This window comes from Prionailurus viverrinus, chromosome C1, assembly GCF_022837055.1.
Source record: "Prionailurus viverrinus isolate Anna chromosome C1, UM_Priviv_1.0, whole genome shotgun sequence".
Lineage (NCBI taxonomy): Eukaryota > Metazoa > Chordata > Mammalia > Carnivora > Felidae > Prionailurus > Prionailurus viverrinus.
In genome coordinates, this window is record NC_062568.1 from 53,699,355 (window position 1) to 53,719,680 (window position 20,326).

Sequence of the window (20,326 nt, forward strand, 5' to 3'; positions counted from 1 at the left end):
CTCCACGGGACTCCAGGCTCCCTTCCCGAATCCTATAGCTTCAGGTCTCGGGCTCCAGAGTCTCTGTTAACCCCGCGGGCGCCGGGCGGGAGATTTATCCTCAAACGAACCCGATCCCCGGATGACCCTGGCTGGGGACGTGTATTCAGGGAGCATCCTCCTGCCACTCTTCCTCTTTCGAGTAACAGCTCAGGGTTTCTCCCCTCCGCGCCTCCGCAAATCCCATTCAAGAAAAATGCCTGGGATTTCGCCTAAAACGCCCCCGCCCCCGCCGGGCTCCGGGAGGCCGCCTCCCGCGCGACCCGGGGCGGCTCCTCCGGGCCCGGGCCAGGAGGGGCGCGCGCCCCCGGCCCCCGCGCGCGCCCGTTGCCATGGGAACGCAGCGGGTTCGGCCGCCCGAGGGGCAGACACGAGGAGGCGCAGGGGCAGATCCGGTGGGAGACGCTATCGCAAGATGGCGTCTGCGAGGCCGCGGGATGCGGAGTGAGCGCGCCCCGCCGGGGGCCCCGCGAGGCTGCTCGTCTCCCCGCCGCCGCCGCCACTGCGGCGCCGCCTCTCCGCCTTCCATTGCGCCGCGGCCGAGCCTCCCGCCTCGCAGGTATCGCCGTCCGCGCGCGCGCTCCGCGCAGTGCACAGATGGCAGCGACAAGTGCCGGCTCGCCTGGGGCTAGCGGGTCTGCCCCTGTGCGGGTGCGCCTGACAATAACGCGTAAATAACTTTTTCTTGCAGCGGCCCCCAGCGCCCCGGCCTGCAGCCTCCCCGCGCGCCCGCGCCCCACCACGCCCCTCCGACTCCCCGCTCCCTCCGAGGTGTGAGCACTTCGGACCGATGCGGTGATCTCCGGCCGGCCTGGGCGGAGCGCGTGGACTGGCGGGCGGCGGCGAGCACTTGGCGAGCGCCTTTACAATGGCCCTGACCCTGTTTGGTAAGTGCAGCCCTCGGACCGCGCCCCTGCAGGTGGGCCGCGCCCGGGGTGGGGGGGGCGGGGGCCCGGGGCGCCCGGGGAGGGGATGCCGCGCGCGGAGTCGGGCGCGGGCCGGGGCGGCGGAGTTGGGGCGCCTGGGGCGCCGGGCTTGCTCCCTCGCGCCTCTCCCATTGTTTCCTCTCCAGGCAGGGCCGATGGGCGTGTGCTCCCCTGGCCAATTCTGGGCTGGGAGTCTCTGAGGTCCTGGGTGTTTTGTCAACGGAGGATTCTTTAAGATGCCAACTTGGGAGAGAAGTTAGCTGGTTGTTTCCAAACCTACGTTTATCAAGTCAGTAAATAAAGATCCTGCAAAGTTTATTTATTTTGAACAAGATGTCTGTGCATCCCAACCTCCCCGGAATTGCCAAATGCACGTATTGAGTCTTACTGGATTTGGGGGGTGATTTTTGGAGTCGGCATATTTCGTTGGAAAGAAGAATAAGTGATGAACTGAGTAGCTATTAAAATGGAAAATGTTTGTTCTAACAAATACGGAAGCAGACAGAAGAAAGTTGGTTTCTGGAAGATAAGTGATCTCGGGAGAATAACTTCGAGTATTTTAGGAAAGATGTTATTTCTATGATGTAATTACTGCAACACTATTGTTTCAGTGGTTAAGATTTCAAGGTTTTTTGTTGTTTTTTGTTTGTTTGTTTTTTTTGTTTTTCACCCTGGAGTATGTAATGACAATGCGCTGGGAAGAAGGGCTGAAAAGATACATTGTTTCCTATTACAGAAACAGTCTGGTACACATGTACCTCCCTTTAAGAAAACTCAATATGTGAAAATTTAGATGTTCAAAGTAGTATGATATGTACTGATATATAGTACTATGAAGCTGATAGCTACAAGGATGGTCTTGGTAAGTTACTCGTAATATCAAGTTGCCAGTTACGTTTTAATTGCGTCATTTGATCAAGCACATTGTAGGCATAATATACCACAAATGCTTTTTCCTGTAGATAGACTGAACTAATCTGCTGGAATCAAAACGTTACATTTATTTAATCAGCTTATTTTATAAATTAAATTAGATGCAGGGAGATTATTTTCCAAGGTCACATGGTCCTTTTTTTGGGGCAAAACTGAGCCCAGAACACAGTTTGCCAGTCTACACTATGTTTACTTTGCCAAAATACCCACAGTACTAGAAATGACTTTTCTTATTTGGTGGTAGTTCTCTTTAGATGCTTTAAAAAATGTTTCTTCTTTTTCTGAAAGAAAAATCTCACTATGGTTTTCCAATACCTTGTGTCTAATCTGCATCGTTTAGAAGAAGCATTTTTTCTTAAGTGTGGACTTTTTGTACAAAATTTAAAAATGGTGGAAGGCTTAAGTCATAATTGATATTTTCTGTCGAAGAAGCATTTCTCTTACACTGTTGTAGCTAATACATAGCAGTAATATTTCCAGAAGTAAATATCCCCTTAAACTGTGTTTTTTTTTTTTTACTAAATTCATTTTCCTTCCTAAAGAGTCTGCATTTTCGTGGTTTTCAAAGGTGAGGTTTACAAATCAACCACTTTTTGAATGCTTGACGTTCTCAGTGAATAAAACAGATAAATTGGGGATAAGCACAGTGAGTGATAAGGTTCTTTTAAAAGGCTTCCTAAGTTATTAAATCTTTACTGAAGTAGAGATGAGGAAAAGAAGGGCACGGATTTGAGTTCTAGAAGCAGATAAACCACTCTCACCCCTCAGAATCAATAAAGTGTCTTTAAAATTTTAAAGTCAACTTGTGCAAAAATAGAACTCAATTTACAAAATCTAATTTGGTGACAATTTTTAAGAATATTTTCCTGTTACAAAGCAAAGTACACCTGTGTGCGGAGGCTGTTTTCCTGTAATGACAGAGCGGTAGATGTTCTCAAAGGTTCATTGCACACCACTCCTCAGTCATCTCCTCTCTGTTAAAAATGTAGATTCCTTTGGCCACAGAGCCACAGAATCTGCATTTCTAGAAGGGGATTTTAAAAGGATTCCCCTGCGGGGCACCTGGGTGGCTCAGGTCATGATCTGACAGTCCGTGAGTTTGAGCCCTGCATCGGGCTCTGTGCTGACATCTCAGAGCCTGGAGCCTGCTTTGGATTCTGTGTCTCCCTCTCTCTCTGCCCCTCCCCCGCTCATGCTCTGTCTCTCTCTGTCAAAAATAAATGTTAAAAAAAAAGGGATTCCCTTTTCTGCTGCTCTCAAGTTTGAGAGCCATTGTATTAAAGATAAATATGAGATTTTCTCAGATTTGCCCAATTCAAAATAGCCTTGGTATGTATTAAGAGCAGTCCCCAACAGTTAGAAGAAATGGATTTTTATTAAAAAAATTAAAAAAAAATTTTTAATGTTCATTTATTTTTGAGTAAGAGAGAGAGCGAGAGAGAGCATGAGAGGCGGAGGGGCAGAGAGAGAAGGAGACACAGAATCCAAAGCAGGCTCCAGGCTCCGAGCTGTCAGCACAGAGCCTGACGCAGGGCTTGAACCCACAGAGTGCAAAATCGTGACCTGAGCCGACGTCAGAGGCCCAACTGACTGAACCACCCAGACGCCCCTAAAAAAATTTTTTTTAATGTTTATTTATTTTTGAGAGAGAGAGAGAGAGAGAGAGAGAGTGCAAGCCAGGGAGGGGCAGAGAGAGAGGGAGACACAGAATCTGAAACTGGCTCCAGGCTTTGAGCTGCCAGCATGGAGCTGACACGGGTCTCAAACCCACAAACCTCGAGATCATGACCTGAGCCAAAGTTGGACACTTAACCAGTTGAGCCACCCAGGTGCCCCAAAATGGATTTTATTTCGGAAGTTACAGTTGACCCTTGAACAGCATGACCCTTGAACAACAACATCAGGGGTGCTGATTCCCCACATAGTCCAAGATCCACGTGTTAACCTTTCATTCCCCCAAAATGCAACTACTAATAGTCTGTTGTTGAACAGAAGCCTTACTGATAACAGAAGCAGTTGATTAACATGTATTTTCTATGTTATGTGTATTATATACACTATACTCTTACAATAAAGTAAGCAAACGTTATTAAGAAAGTCATAAGGAAGAGAAAATACATTTATAAGTACAGTACTAGTTTTATTGAGAAAAATCCTTATATAAGTGAACCCATACAGTTCATATCTATTGTTCAAGAGTCACCTGTACTACTTTTTAACTAGTTTAGTCAGAAGTACCTCCTGTCCCTTTGTATTTACTCTTAATAACCAACTTAACAGCAGACGAGCAATGAGGTATTAAAGTTCTGTGAGACGATAGTGAGGAGAAGATAGGAACAAGAAACTGGACGAACGTAACTAAACAGTCATCAAAGTCAGAGCTCAGTAGGTTTCTACGAAAGCCCTAACCACTGCCAGCATCCCATCTTGTGCATCTTGGGTGTGTGTTAGTTGGTAAGGTGAGTGTCTTATGTCAGCTTGGGCTCCTGGAGAGAAATACCATAAACTGTGTGGCTTACACCCCAGACATTTATTTCCTGAAGTTTTGGAGGCTGGGAATTCTAAGACCAGCATGTCTGTAGGAAAGGTCTCTGGTCTTTTCTGTGGGCACTCACCTCCTCTGGAGAACTGCATCCTCATGGCATCATCTAACGTAATAACTCCCCAGAGGCCTTGTTTCCACAAATACTGTCACCTCGGGGGTTAGGGCTTCAACGCAGGAATTTATTGGAAGACACAGTTCAGTGCTTAGCAGCCAGCAATAGAGTCTCGTTTTTTTTTTTTTTTTCTGTTTTGCTTTATGTTTTACATTTCCACTTGGGTTTTTTTTTTAATCATTGTAAAGAATATTCTTTTTATGGGACATTAGTTAGCTTCATTTTAAAAAATGAGAGCCACTAAAATGACCCAATACAGTTTTCCATTTATATACGTTTAGCATATAGTATGTTGTAGCAACTCAGAATACCTGTCAAATTAAGCTGAAGTGTAAAAACTGTCGTATCTCTTATAGTCACTATTAGTCACCTTTGCTGTTTGAAAGGATATTTTTGTGCAAATTTCTGTTTTATCTGTGACAAAAGAACCAGACCCCAATCCTTCCTGATTTTGTGGCTCATTTGGGAGTTGAAAATGTGCACTTTTGGGAGTTCAGGAATTTGTTAGCATTTTTCTCCCCTTGTAGATGACTAGACCTCTCAATCATCAGCACCAAGACAAATGTTTTAAATCCTCAAATCCTAAAAAGAATCCAAATATAATTCATGCTTTGCTCACTCACCTTGCTCATTTGTCCAACATACCTCTATAGCACGTTCAAGAGACATGGCCCTGTCTCATTAGAGCTTACGTTCCAGAACTGTAGTGTGAGCTCCGGACTACTTATCTCCAGTAGGATTCGTTAGAACGTCCCTGACTGGGAAGCACATGTTCTCCAATTATTGCTGGGCCAAGAGGAAATTCTCAGATCATCTAATTTAGGACTTTCTAGCTGGTCTACCTCACAGAACTCCCTGACTGGCCACACCAGTAAAACCCTATTTGACAGAGCTGGGGGAAAAAGCATCCTGCCAGGTTACCCTTTGGCGGGAATGTCTGTCATTTATAGCTAAACGGGGCTGTGGTTTACAGCTCAAATGCTAGGAACTCAGTGACAGTCCAGCTGGGCTGGCCAAACCCTGAATAACTCTCTTCCCTGTCTGTGTAGAATTAGCTTTGGCATTGCTCCCCTCCCCTTTCTTTTTTCTTTCTTCTTTCATTACCTGTCACTGTCATCACTGCCGTAGATCACTCCTAATACTTAGGATTTCACTGTAATTTCTGACCTTTCCACAGACTTTTATACCGTCATAGAAACCTTTTTATTATGCTGCCGGGCACACCTGCCTTTGGGCCTCTTTGTAGAGATCCTTTGAGCAGTTAAATGGTAATGGTGTATTCTTTGTGATGCAGTTAGGAAAATTTTGATTTTCTGTGACTGCCCTGACATTAAAATTGGTTTTTAAAACGACAAATCCACTATGCATCTTCAGGATGATTTATTTGACCCAAAGCCAATTTTGTAGGCATCTCCACTTGAATACACTCTCTGCTAAACATTTTTATTTTTCGGACATTGCTCATCAAAGAATATGAGAGGGAGTTACCTAAGCAGCAGTGGTGAGATCAGGTCATGATCTCACGGTCATGAGATCGAGACCCCTCTCGGGCTCCGTGCTGACCGTGGAGACTGCTTAAGATTCTCTTTCTCTCACTCTCTCACTCCCATTCTCATTCTCCTTCCTCTTCCCCCTCTCCCTCTGCCACTCTCCCTGCTCATGCTCACTCTCTCTCTCTAAAGAAAAATCATCCTTATTGAAATGCTTGTGCATATTCTCTTCCTGGTATCAAAAACTTAATATTTCACCTTTAAAATTTTTCTCTTGATCTGTGGTGACTTGGTATAATGCAAGAGAGATAAAAGAATTATAGTTGCTATAACTCTGATAGTTACCATCTGTGTACAAGGTAAAAAGATTGTTGGTGATGCTGTCTTTTGAGTGACATTTGTCCCTGCAAGTAACAGTCCTATAAGCAGCCTGATCTTTGAAGATAGAGTGATATGTATAATTATAAAACTTTGACGTATTTGTCAAGAACAGTTGCAATTTCTTTTAGATAAGTATTTGTCCCCTTTTTAAAAAAACATCACCCTTCATAAGTTTTAGGCATTTTTTTCTTGTTTTCTTCGTGAAACTTTAAAAGCAGAGGTACACTGTTTCTTTACACAGTGTATGTATATCTGCCTTACGCACAAAAAGAGTGAGGTTTTTGATCCCCCAAAGCTAATTTTTTCTCCCTTGAAAACAAAGGTTACCTTCAATGAGAGTACATGTTTTAGACTAATCTAAAGCAATCATAAGAGAAATAGGCAGAAAAATACTGTTTGGTCATGCTTTGTGTGGCATATAATAATAGTTCTGAAGGAATGATGTCAGTAAAAGAAGTTATACATTTTTCGTTGGATTGGGTTCACCCTAAGAATTAAGTAAACTTAATTTACTATCATCTTGAGAGCAGCCATAAAAAAGGTTCAGGGAAATCTTTATTAGGGAAACCCCAGGCTGGGTTTTTTGTAGCTTTTGTCCAAGTCCCTCTAGTAATAATATCCTTTGATAGAGATATTTGATGTTTTCTCAGTCTTATATAAAATATCAGTAACAGCACCTTTAAAAAACTTTACTTTTTGTCCACCATATATAAATGAAGCCACTGAACTTTCTTTGCAAACCCAACTCAAGACAGGTCCCTGAGCCTGGCCTTATGACCGAATTACCAGCCATAAGTCATTCTTACATAGAAAATGATTCTTACAAGCTTTGATTTTTATTTATTAATATAGTCTTACTATCCTTAAAAAAACAAAATAGGGAGAAATTAAGAAACAATGGTGTGACTGTGTTTTACACTGAAAAGTCATATAGAATTAAAAAAAAAACCTGTCTAATAAAATAGAGTTATAAATATACTTTCTTAATTTGGCTCCTTATTTCTAAAAACCATAATGAATGCTTTGTGAATATACCTAAAAACCACTGCCTTGTGTATGTTAAAGGGTGAATTTTATGGTATGTGAATTCTATCTCAGTGAAGCTGTTACTAATTTAAAAATTACCTGGAGTAAGGAGGCCAGATTGAATAGAAGAAAGGTTTACTTAAACTAAAAAACAGAAATTACTATTTTTAAAATAATGGTTTTATATCCAGGAATGTTTTAGAAGTGTTCATGTTTTTAGACAGTTTTTTTTTCTTTTATTCTCCAAGAATCAAAAAACAAAATCAAAAATTGATAGCTTAAAAATGCCCGTGCCTGTTTCGAATAGTTGTTTTAAATTTAGAAAAGTAAGCACTTCTTTGAAAGGATGCCAGCAGTTGGGGGATCTGTGGGAGAAGGGAAGGTCAGTCGGACCCATGTGTGGCCGGCTGCCCTGGCAGGGGGCCACCTCTTTGTGTTTCCTCTGGCCACACTAAAGGTTGTCCTCTCCACTCTGATTTTTACCTTTGAATTTCTTTGGGCCGTGTATATTTCATGGTGTAAAACAAGTAGAAGAGAAGATGTAGTCCAAGAAACATCTCCCTGCACGAATAGATTTTCGTGACTGCAAACGTTTCAAAAACTGAGCAACCGTTTCTCTCCTTTAAACTGCTAATCACATCTAATTTCCCATTTGTGCCATTAGCACTTGTCTTCAGCCCTTACGGTATATTCTTTCTTTTGAATAGATCTATGTATGTATATATGTATTTACGTATGTACGTATGTGAGCGTGTATGTAGGCAGATTCCATGCCCGATGTGAGGCTTGAACTCACGACCCTGAGATTAAGAGTTGTATGTTCTACCGACTGAGCCAGCCAGGTGCCCCTGTATCTTTACCTTTTATATAGAACTTTGTTATCATTTTTTAGCTCCTTAATGCCGTGAAATGACTTCGTGAGAAGTGATTTTAGGATTTGAAGTAGCTTGTGCTAGGTAGGACAGACAGTGGTAAGTGGTGTAGGCGTTCATTTAAGGGATATGTAAATATCTGCCTGACTGAAATGTTTCCCCTGCAGTCCTTCCTTGGTGAATGAATTTTACACCATTAGACTTCAATTAAAGCATGGATTCTTAGCCTGTTACTTATGAGGAAGAACATGCTAGATATAGATACGTGTCTTCATATAGCATGAAAGAATGATTTTAATTTATGAACTAAAGATCTTAAAGTACTCAGGGCAAGCATTTTGACTGAGGGAGCTGTGCTGTCAGAGAAAAGAAAGTGGTGGCCTTTATGCAGAGGGTGAGGCATGACTAAGAAGGGGGAAGTGTAATAAACAGAACAGTGTAAAAGCCTAGGGCATTTGGGATTAGGGGCAAGAAAGGATAGGACCGTAGAGTGAGAGAAGGGAGTAGGAACAAGAGCTGTACTATTTCAGAATTTTTCTGAGGGTAGCTCTGAGGCTTGGGATGTGTTTTCTTATTTTGTGATTTGTTTACTCATCTGTTCAGTGAATTGAGGGCCTAAAATGTGCCAGGTATGTATGTAGTTCCTAGTCTCAGGAAGCTTCGGCTCGCAGTGGAGGCGGACGGACGATAAAAAAATGGATGGTGTGCCCAGTGCCTAGTGCTGTGGAGAAGTACAGAGCAGGGTGAGGAGATGGGGCTGGCTGTCCAGCAACATGTCCGGGAAAGCCTCACGACCAAGGTGGATTTTGAGCAGAGACTCGAGGACCGCAAGGGGATGAGTCGTGTGAAGTGGGGGCATCACCTCGTGAAACAGGCTTTGAGGCAGGGGTGTGCTCGCTTGACGATTTTGAGGAACAGAACGAAGGGCAACGTGGCTGGAGCGGAGTAAGCTAAGGGAAAGCAGTGGGAGATGAGACACAGCTGTCCTTGGGGGTGGAGGAGCGTTGGGCTCTCAGATTATGCAGGGCCTTACAAGCTGTGATAAAGATCAGGTTTTACTCTGTGAGATGGGTACTTCCATAGTGCGTGGAGTAGAGGAAAGTGCTCAGATTTGGGTGGAAAAGAGTTGTGGTTAATACAGTGTCAGCTGTACGTTCTGGTCTCGTTTTCCTTATATATAAACAGGCGAGTAATTCCCTCCTTCCGTTTGTGCGGAAATAAATGAGATCGTGTGTGTGAGGTTCTTCACACGGTGGTGAAGATAGACAGTAGCTGATGTCAGTATCACTGTTATTGTTGATGTTAACAAAGATCCACAAGAGAAAGATCCACTTGAGAAAGTGGCTCTACAATATTTCCGTTTATGGGTGTTGCTAAATGTGCCATTTTGTACTTTGAGGATGCTCCGGTGGAGACCCAGTTCGGGGATATACGTTGAACAACCAGATGGACTTCTGATAGTGCCGGATGCTTGATACTTCCTCTTGTACTCTGAAACTGTAAAAAGTACACTCACCAGTGCTACTGCTTCGGGGAGTAATCCAGACTATAGCCCCTGCCCTTTTAGCGCTTAAAATATATCAGGGATTGTAAGCTCAATGTCTGCTATGTCATAGGTACTCAGCCCAGGTTTACTGAGTGAATAAATGAACGAATGAAGAATTCCTAGCGGGCCGTCACTCTCTATACTTATCCTGTGAGCAGCCTTGAATCAGTTTAAACATTTGCTTTCATTTATCTTTTTTTCTAACTTTATTATTTTGGGTTATTCTTATGTTAGAGTCCAGAATTGGAAATTTAAACCTGTCTCTTAGAATTTGGTTAGTCTAGGGGCGTCTGGGTGGCTTTCGCTGGTTAAGTGTCTGACTTCGGCTCAGGTCATGATCTCACCGTTCATGAGTTCGAGCCCCATATTGGGCTCTGCGCTGTCAGCTTGGATGCCTCTGTCTCCCCCTCTCTTTGCCCCTCCCTTGCTCATGTGCATGCGTGCTCTCACTCTCTCAAAAATAAGTAAACATTAAACAAATTAAAAGGATTTGGTTAGTCTAACAATTTACTTCCCTACTTCTCCAGTGGGTCCCCATCACCATTAAGATTAAGTCCAAATTCCCTAGTTTGCATATTAGGCTGTTAGGATAAGACCCTTGCTTACCTGTCTGGTCTCATCTCTTACTGCCTTCTCTTTAAGAGGATGTGCTTCAGCCATCTTGAACTTCTTGAAGTTTCCAGAAAGGACTATACTCGGTGTGCCTTTGGCACAGTCATTTCCGAGGCCCTTCTTTGCACTCACATATCTCTACACATCTTGCAAAACTCAGTTTGAATAGGCTTCTCTTCTAAGTAGTCTGCTGCTGTGAGTTAGTTACACCTTTTCTGCATCCATTGTACCCTGTGCACATCTCTGTCCTACCACTTATTATGTGGTGACATAGTGGTTGGTAGACATATTCTCGTCTTTCCTTTTAGATGAAGTTCCATAATGGGAAAGTTGTAGCTTTCTTCTTTGTATCCTCAACAGCCGCCACAGTGTCTGATGCATCCCAGCTACTCAATAAATACTCGAATGAATGTTGGATATTACAGTAGGCTACTGTGTTTCTTAAATTTGGGAATTAAGTTCAGGGCCCAAATCAGTATGATGCACACCCTCTCTTTATTTTTTTGTTCATTTGTTAATTTTTTTAATACAGTAAAGGTGCTATTATGTCATCTCTTGGTTCCATAGTCTAATATGGATTTCCCAACTGGAAGCTTACAAGGGCTTGAATAAAATGGAAATCTCCCTGGGAGCAGATTCTTTGAGGTTTAACTATAGTATTACTAACCATCAGCAGATGTTTCTAAATTATTTGGCATAATTAGATAACAGATTCCACTTCATTAAACTATTGTTCCTTTTCATTTCAGTGGTACAAAGGAATTGCACATAAATTAGCTTGGTTTGTTCACGTTTTACCCTCACAGAAGGGAACATAATCAAATTGAATAGGAATTCAGTATGAAAATGGCTAACTTAACCTTTTAGAGGTCTGAAAATAAAAACAATATAGTCTTTCTCCCATAATAATAAATCTGTGTCCTACATGAGCCACAGATTTAAATGTGCTACAGATTTAAACATTCATATTTCTGAATGCATAAAAGAAAAATTTCATTTGTTATTTATTAATACCTCTCATTGTTCCAGAAAGAAATGAGGTGATTTAATATATATATATATGTATATATATATGTGTGTGTGTGTGTGTGTATATATATATATATATATATATATGTATGTATATATATATAACGCGAGAGGGCTGAAAATAATCAGCATGGGAATTTGTTTTTCTCCGTCTTGTCTCATTAGTTTCCTCCTCTCCCCTGGCTCGTTCCCCTTACATTAGAGCCATGCTTTCCTGGTCAGGGTGAGAAAGCCTTTCCTCAGCTTTGGAACCCTGGTAGGTACCAGCCTGAGTTACTAGTGTGTTCCATCTCTTGGCAGAAGTTTATTGAAAGAGCATTCTGTATGTCCCACCTCCTCTTCTTGGGTGGCTGTTTACTCATTAACCCTGTCTACACCATCTCTTCCTAGACAGCGTTTGATCGTACTTAGGTGTTTGGGAATGTCATCCAGCACTAGGGAAAAGGACAAGTCTGAAGAAAAAAAATTTCTGACACCTGTTTGGGGCGCCTGGGTGCAGTCGATTAAGGATCTGACTCTTTTTTTTTTTTTAATTTTTAATGTTTTTATTTATTTTTGAGACAGACAGAGCATGAGCAGGGGAGGGACAGAGAGGGGGAGACACAGAATCCAAAGCGGGCTCCAGGCTCTGAGCTGTCAGCACAGAGCCCGACGCGGGGCTCGAACTCACAGAGTGTGAGATCATGACCTGAGCTGAAGTCGGACGCCCAACCAACTGAGCCACCCAGACGCCCCAAGGATCTGACTCTTGATTTCGTCTCAGGTCATCATCTCACAGTTGTGAGATCGATCCCCATGTCGGGATCCATGCTGGGTGGCGGAGCCTGACAGAGATTCTGTCCCTCTCTCTCTCTGCCCTTCCTACCCCTCCCAAAAAAACCAAACAAATGAGGAAGATTTAATCAAGACTATTGTGGTAGGAACACAGTAGGAAAGAGGGAATATGAGAACTTAACTCTGAATATGGGAACGAGAGAGGATTTATAGCCAAGGAGCAGGTTGCAGGGTATGTCAGGGGATGAAAAGTACTAAGAGAGGACAAGGTAGGGGGAACTCTTGCTAACCTGACCTAACAGGATTCTTGATGAGGGCAGGTCAGGGTGATCAGATATCAAGGGTGAGGGTGAGGAATTTGATCAGATGTCAAAGGTGGGAGGGTTCTTTCCAAACTGACATAGGAGAATTCGTGCTCAAATGTCGTTGCAGGCCTGGTAAGACCTGGGGACAAGGCTGACGCTAGTCAAGAAGAGGGCCTGGCAGAGCCTGACTCAGGTTTGGTCAAGGGGAGCTTCCTGTCACGGCCACCACCTCATATTCGGCTTCGGTTGGGCCGGAAGTGCCTTATCACTTAGTAGCCAGTAATCAGTGGCTTCCCCTCAGTCCTCATATTTGATCGTTCTGCACTCTTTGCTATTTTTGACTGCCTCTTTCTGGAATCTTCTTTCTCTTGTCTCTCAGGGCATTGTGTTCTCCCGCTACTCCTTCTCTTCCCTTTCACTGTTCTTCAGTCTCCTCTGTTTGCTGCCCAAAATGTCTGCTTTTCAAGACCAGGCCTCCCTTTCTCCCTTGGGAGTATGTCGGCTTCAATACTGCGCACTCCGTGGGTGATTCCCGAGTCTCTGACACCAGCCCCGCCCTGGCCCCCCCTCTAAATCTCTGTCAGGATTTCCTGCGGACTCCAGACAGCACACGGTCCCAGCGCCGGATCCTTAGCTTTCCTTCTTCGAGCAGCCTCCCTCCCCTTGCCTCTGCACCCAGTCAACTGCCAGCTCCTGCCAGTTCTTCCATATCTGTCCCCTGCTCTGTATTTCCTGCTCTTACTCTGCCCTTCTTTCCAGTACTTCATTCAGTCCATACCCCCGCCCCCTGCACCCGTTCAAAAGGAATCCCTTGTCTTCTGAATTCGTTATCATTTTATGTGCACATCTCCTGTGACATTGGCCAGTGTGTTCCTCTCGCAGTAGTTTTTTATCCTTATAATTTCCTAGGCTGATGGTGTCTGAAGGTAAGATTCATTCTCTCATTTTGTACTCACAGTGCTTAGCACAGTGCTTCGCTTGTCGTAGGTGCTCAAAAAATAATTAAGTGAATACAATAGTTCTTAAACCATGATACTTCTGTGGTTTATTTTTTTTAAAGATTTTATTTGTAAGTAATCTCTACACTCAGTGTGGGGCTCCAGATTACAACCCAGAGATCAGGAGTCGCATGCTCCACCGACTGAGCAAGCCAGGAGCCCCAGTCCTTCTGTAGTTTAGCAATTTCCAGGGTAGAAACATAGAGCACTCATTAATGTTTCCTACAACTTTATAATGTGTTAATCAAGTTAGCAGTAGTAAACATATCTCATAATCTCTCATATTGTTTTTATTGTCTAATTATCTTGAGTCTTTAAAGGATGAAATCTATATATTCCTGCAGTATTGTTGCATGTCAAGGGCAGACATACAATTTACTTAGAGATTGGTCACTTTTGTCGGCTTAACTTTTTTGAAAAGTTTCTGGTGAAATTCTGGTTGGCTTTATACCGCTTTATAGTGTGTAAAAAAAAAAAAAAAAAGCCTCGTCATCTTTCTTCCAACTTTGCAAAAGGACAAGGAACATTAAACAGGCTCCGCAAACACAGGGCTTGTGAATCCAGGTTCATTTGTTGGCCCTTTTAATGTTGCTGGGTGTCCAGTATTTAACTGGAGACAGAAACCATCTTCTGGACAGACAGCACTAAATGTAAGGGGAATGATGGGTACTTCTGGCTTGATATCTGTTCTCTGTTCTTTTAGACCTTTTCAGGCTATTAGCAAGGAAGTGTGAAGGAATGCCTTTGCTCATTTGAGCCTCCCTTTTAGGCCTTGGTGGGTTAGCCAAGTTCACAGGACTTTTGTATATTCCTCTTCCATTAAAAAAATGACTCATTGGGGCGCCTGGTTGGCTCAGTTGGTTAAGTGCCCTACTCTCGGTTTCAGCTCTGGTCACGATCTCACAGTTTCATGGAGTCAAGCCCCCATGTTGGGCTCTGAACTGAGAGTGCGGAGCCTGCTTGGGATTCTCTTGTCTGCCTCTCTCTGCGCCCCTCCCCCACTCACGCTGTTTCTGTCTCTCTCAAAATAAATAATTTGAGAAATTAAAAAAAAAATGGCTCATTACGTGTCTTTAAAGTTGCTGAATAGGGGCGCCTGGGTGGCGCAGTCGGTTAAGCGTCCGACTTCAGCCAGGTCACGATCTCGCGGTCCGGGAGTTCGAGCCCCGCGTCGGGCTCTGGGCTGATGGCTCAGAGCCTGGAGCCTGTTTCCGATTCTGTGTCTCCCTCTCTCTTTGCCCCTCCCCCGTTCATGCTCTGTCTCTCTCTGTCCCAAAAATAAATAAACGTTGAAAAAAAATTAAAAAAAAAAATAAAGTTGCTGAATAGAAGGCACAAAGCAGTGGACCAAAAAGCTCATGTTAGTGATTGTTTTTCAGAATGTGCTGAACCCCCCTCCCCCCCGCAAAAGATGAAATCATTGGTTTATGGGACATTTCACAGATTGCTAATAGTATTTAATTTCACTGTGAAAAACTTTTTGATGAGACTGCTTTCTATATCTACTACTATAAGTTGTTTTGGGTGATAGTGCCTGTTTAAGTCTTCGGATGGCATTTGTTGATATTCTCAGGTTTGAATGTTTTAAAGATGTTCATTATATATGTGTGCAAAATATGTAGTTACACATAAGAGGCACAAAAGCACAATTCATGTTTTTTTTTAATCCATCATCATATTTAGAAGTTGACTGAACACTTTCAGTTATTTTCCTTGAATGAGAAAGGATTGTCAACTTGTCTATTCACTCTCTTAGTTGAAATTAAAAAGATAAGTTATTTTAAAATAAGAAAAAGGAACAAGAAGGATTAATACAGTAATTAAAAAAAAGGAAACAGACATTACTATACAGAAGGGAGACTTGCAGAATACTTAAGAGGCCTGCCATCCTGAATTTTTCAGACAGGTGGCTCTGCAGTTTTCTGGAGAGACGTGAGCCTCTTTGTCGTGCTGCCCCCTCCCTTGCTGTTCTCGGTGTCTCCAGACAGAGGAGCTCTTGCTCTCTTTTAGTGTCCCTCAATCCGCCTCCCACCCCCACCCCCACTCCTCCTCCTGCTCCTTCTCCTTCTCTCTCTCTCTCTCTCTCTCTCTCTCTCTCTCTCTCTCTCTCACTGGAGAGAGGGAGCAGTGACTGCACACGGGTCTCAGGATGTAACTCCTTTGGGGTGAGACCTCATTCAGCTCAAGGTGCCTTCTGATTTCACTCTCCTAATCAAAACTTTTTCCTTTTATCTTGTTTTTGAAGTATAGTAATTGCCCTTAGGAAAACAGAGGCATTTGAAAATTTAGGAACAATTTTTGGAAATGATTTTCACTTAATCAAAAGCTGATGGAAAAAATAATTAGCAACATTAGCAAAATGATGTGTTCTGGGCTAATTTTATTAAAACAGATGTGGGAGGCTATAGAAATTAAGATGCTGTCAAATCTTAAATCAGCCTAGGCTCTACCGAAGTGATGTTCTCCCCTCTTTCCCCCAAGTAGTTGGACTTCTTCCCCCTCCCACAAAGAAAATGTCAAACCATAACACAAATCTCCGTAGTCCTTCACACCAGCGGTAGGCTTGGGTTTCCCTTTGTGAAGCAGAAAGCTCTCTCAAACTTTTGCATCTCGGAACGTAGTTTAAAACAGATGAATATTCTGTAAACCTCCAGGCATTGCTGCTTCAGGAGCCATTAGCAGGACTGAGATGAAGCCCCTCCCGCGTAGAAAATTGGGGAAGAACCCTCAAGCAGACATAGCCCAAGCTTGAATGTCATTACGCACTCCCCCACCAAAAAGTACCAGGAAAAAGAACCCTGAAGGAAAAGTTAAGTTAGAAAGACAAAAATGTAAGCCAGGGCCCACAGCTCAGATGCCTTCAGTGGGCAGATGGGTAACAGACAATAGGGAATGCTGAGGAAGTTCCTGATTTTAAATGTTGGTGTTTAATTTGGGCCTTTAGAAAAAGCACTGTGTGGGGCAAAGAACACATATCCTTGGGCTGGTGGCAAGGCAACTCCAGGCACTTGTAAATTTAGAATATTAATTAATGTTTCTTCCTTAACATGTAAACTGAGAGAATCACACTATTTCTAAAGTCTAAAGAGAATCATATAAACGTGACTTTGGGGGCATTTTCTTTCCTATTAGTCTTCCATTTTTTTGTTTCTGTGTTTTTTCATCTTCATATACTATGTACCGTAACTCCTAACACAATTTGTAAACTTACTTACAGGACATAAGACACAAATACACACGCACACGTGCATGCACACACACACACACACACACACACACACAGTGGATTTATTAGTTCCACTAAATTTTAGAATTCTTGATAACTTTCTCGATTTAGTTTTTATAAACAACAAAAGGCTTCTATTTTGTGAGGCACTGTTGTATGACTTTGCCACACTACAAAATTATAAGACTCATTCTAAGTTCTCCACTGCCTAGATGCTTTTTTAATTCCTTTGGTATGCAGATTCTGAAGCTTCATTATTGTGTAACATATCTCTCTCTCCAGCCTTAACTCCTGAGGATGTTGTAAAGATAAAACGTGATGGTTTGGCTATAAATATATCATCATCAAGTGCTTTAGAAGGAAGATCTTATCCCAAATCTACAAATGCCACTTTATTATAGTTGTTGGTATTTGGACCCTGGAAAATTAACCATTAGGGAATACTTTGATTTAAATTCAAGTAACGGGGCGCCTAGGTGGCGCAGTCGGTTAAGCGTCCGACTTCAGCCAGGTCACGATCTCGCGGTCCGCGAGTTCGAGCCCCGCGTCGGGCTCTGGGCTGATGGCTCGGAGCCTGGAGCCTGTTTCCGATTCTGTGTCTCCCTCTCTCTCTGCCCCTCCCCTGCTCATGCTCTGTCTCTCTCTGTCCCAAAAATAAATAAAAAAGTTGAAAAAAAAATAAATAAATTCAAGTAACATATTGAATGTTAAAAATATTGTATTGAATAATTACAATAATTTGCTTCTAGAACTGTACTGGTGAATAGAGTGAAAATATTTCCTAAGAAGCCCACAAGATGGCGCTTCCCAACCTGCTTCCTCAGTTTTTCCTTAGCCTAAGGAAGGAAATTCAGCAACAAAATAAGAAGGAACATGTAAATAATTTATTCTCAAAGTTTAGGTTTCCAGAAGGCTTGACTCCTTAAAATTGATGAGTTTCAATTGAACATTTTGAAAAGTGTTCATTTCTTTTATAGGAATGAAGAGTATTTGTTGAAGATTTTAAGGTTATTTTGAAAATGCTAGCATCTGAGTAGTACAAAGAGCTGCCTCCATTCCATTTGCCTTTGAACACTTATTTTAAAGAATATATATGACTTATGAGAGGTAGTTTACATGCATGGTTTCTAAACATTTAAAATATTGGCATTTATGAGGACCTGGCCATTAGTAATTGTTCTAAAATAATTGTTCTGTTGTCAGTTTAAAATCTGGAAGGTACACTTGGAATATAATTTATAATTTCTAATTAAGAATGAAATTTAATAAGTGGAACAGTAATGGAGGGTAACAGGAATCCATCCTAACACGGTTTGCATTAGGCTCCTTTTTACCCCTGTATATTTAGCATGTAATTAGCACTATTTTACATGTTTACTGGTCACATTAACATCGTTGTCAGGGAAGGGAATTATACTGAAGTTGTGTTGAGGTTGCTAAGGGAAGTTTTATTTATTTTTGCCGAAGGAAGTTTTATATTTTTTTATTGTTTCCTGAAATCCTGATCATAATTTCAACGAAAACAGCTATATTCATAAAAGACTAAGACAGGAAAGTATATCCAGTAGAATTTAGAGCAGGTTAGGTTTAGGTCTGTAGCATTCCATTGGTCTGATTTTTCTCTGCCTCATCAGACAAGTGGTCAAGCAGAAGAATCAAAGGCATATTATGGAATAAGAACAATAAAAGGAACTTTCTGTTGAAAAGGAAGTCAGACTTGAAAAATTAAATTAAGGCTTAAACCAAATACTCTAGATGGTTGTGAAAGTAGTCATTTCTTTCACCATTCTTGTGAGGGTTTGGGAAGAAGGAATCTATTATATGTGAAGAAAGAATCACTAGAGGGTTCTTTTTTAAAACAATTTTTGTATGTGCTGGCTGCTAAGCTTGCATAATAAATATGTTCTGTGGGTAGGCTGCACAGTGAACCCATTCCTTTGTTAGCTTGCCCTTTTCTGTATCAAGGGTTTAGTGTTGAGTTTCATGTTGCCATCATTTACATCATACTGTTTTGCGCAAGATGTGCTTTACATGGGCTTATAAAACACAATCTCTTTAAAGTCAATAATTTTCGCTGAATTTATGTAAACATTGAATTTAAGCTAACTTAGTTTCTGAGCTAAGGAACTTCTTGAGAAACATCGGTCAGAGAAATGGAATAGGGGAGCAGATGGAGCGGATGTACACATAGCACACAGTGCTGATTCATCCACTGGCATCTTTGAATACTGAGATCCTAAGATTTTATTTTTAAAGTGCTTTGATTTTCCATTGATAAAATGAAGATTGCACTTTCAAATGTGCCTGTTTCCAGTGTTAAAAACACAAAATTCAACTGAGTAAATCTGAAGATCTAATTGGCTTTATTCAAAGATTCATGAATCAGGCAGCATACCATTTAGCAAATACATAGGCTCCAGAGGGCTGCAGAAGAGGAAAGGTTTTTGAAGGCAGAAAGGGGTAGGGCCAGGAAGTCACAAATGGGTTTTAAAAAAAAGGATTATTTCCGGCAGGGTCACCTTTTTGGGAGGGGGGCGGGGGACATAGGGGCTATCAGATGGTTTATCTAACCAGTGCTGACCAGGAAAATTCCAGACTGATGGGTTAAGTTTTCATTCTTGGGGAAGGTTGAAACGGCAGTTAGTTTAGGTGTTAAGTCTGGGTTTGGTGGACTTAGCACATGTGACTCCATTTTAGGCCTGTTGGTTTTTTAAACAACAGTTACTTTGTTTTTCCAGAATTAAATTCTAAAATATTTCTGAAAATGGAAAAAAAAAAAGGGACTAGAATTCTTTCCTTCTGTCTTTAGGTTCATAGTACACATTTGAAAACAAGGGAAAATTAAATAGCTTAAACAGAAATGTGTTCGTGTTCTTTTTCATCCCATGTTTTGAAATTGTAGGTATGTATGTAATAGTCAAGGCAAGGATTTGCCTTTAAAGTTAGTTGACTGATTGACTTGTTTTTTCTGAATGCGTGAGTTTGGAAGCTTGATTCTAAGCTTAGGTACATTTTTCTTATTTCTTCTTCTATTCTGTAACTGTGGAATGCTAAATTTACGTGTGGAGCCTCCCTGAGATTTTTTGGCCTGTGACAAGCACTATTCGAGGTAATTATGGCACCCTCCTCAGACTCGGTCAGTAGAACTACTGATGTTATACTAAGAACAATGGAACTGTAAGGAGCCATATTTATTTATTCCTCAAGGATTTTTTTTCTTCATTTTTAAAGTGTATGTTATATGATACATTTTTAAAGTGTATGATACATTAAAAATACATGATACATGAGCATATTTAAATAAGATGCACAAATAAGTAAACAAGTAAAATACAGAAGTCAGAAGCTTGATGCTTTATTACAAAATGAACACACCTATGTAACTTGTACTGTGGTCAAGAAATGAACGTTACCAGCCTCATAGACAGACCCCCTTGGAATTCCTTCCCGGCTATCCCAGCATGTCTCCCCAGAGTTTGTCACCATCCTAACATCTAACAGTAGAGACTAGC

General features: G+C 41.9%; 1 protein-coding gene across 1 annotated transcript in view; it reads left to right on the plus strand.

Annotated features, from left to right (window-relative positions):
* Positions 1 to 434: 434 nt before the first annotated feature.
* The window catches only part of CHN1 (chimerin 1), a 205,281-nt gene continuing 185,389 nt past the window's right edge, over positions 435 to 20,326 (plus strand). Inside the window, exons 1-2 of the mRNA XM_047870700.1 lie at positions 435 to 598; positions 731 to 926. Of these exons, the coding sequence (XP_047726656.1) occupies positions 908 to 926 (19 nt within the window). The 5' untranslated portion in view covers positions 435 to 598; positions 731 to 907. The remainder of the gene's footprint in view (positions 599 to 730; positions 927 to 20,326) is intronic.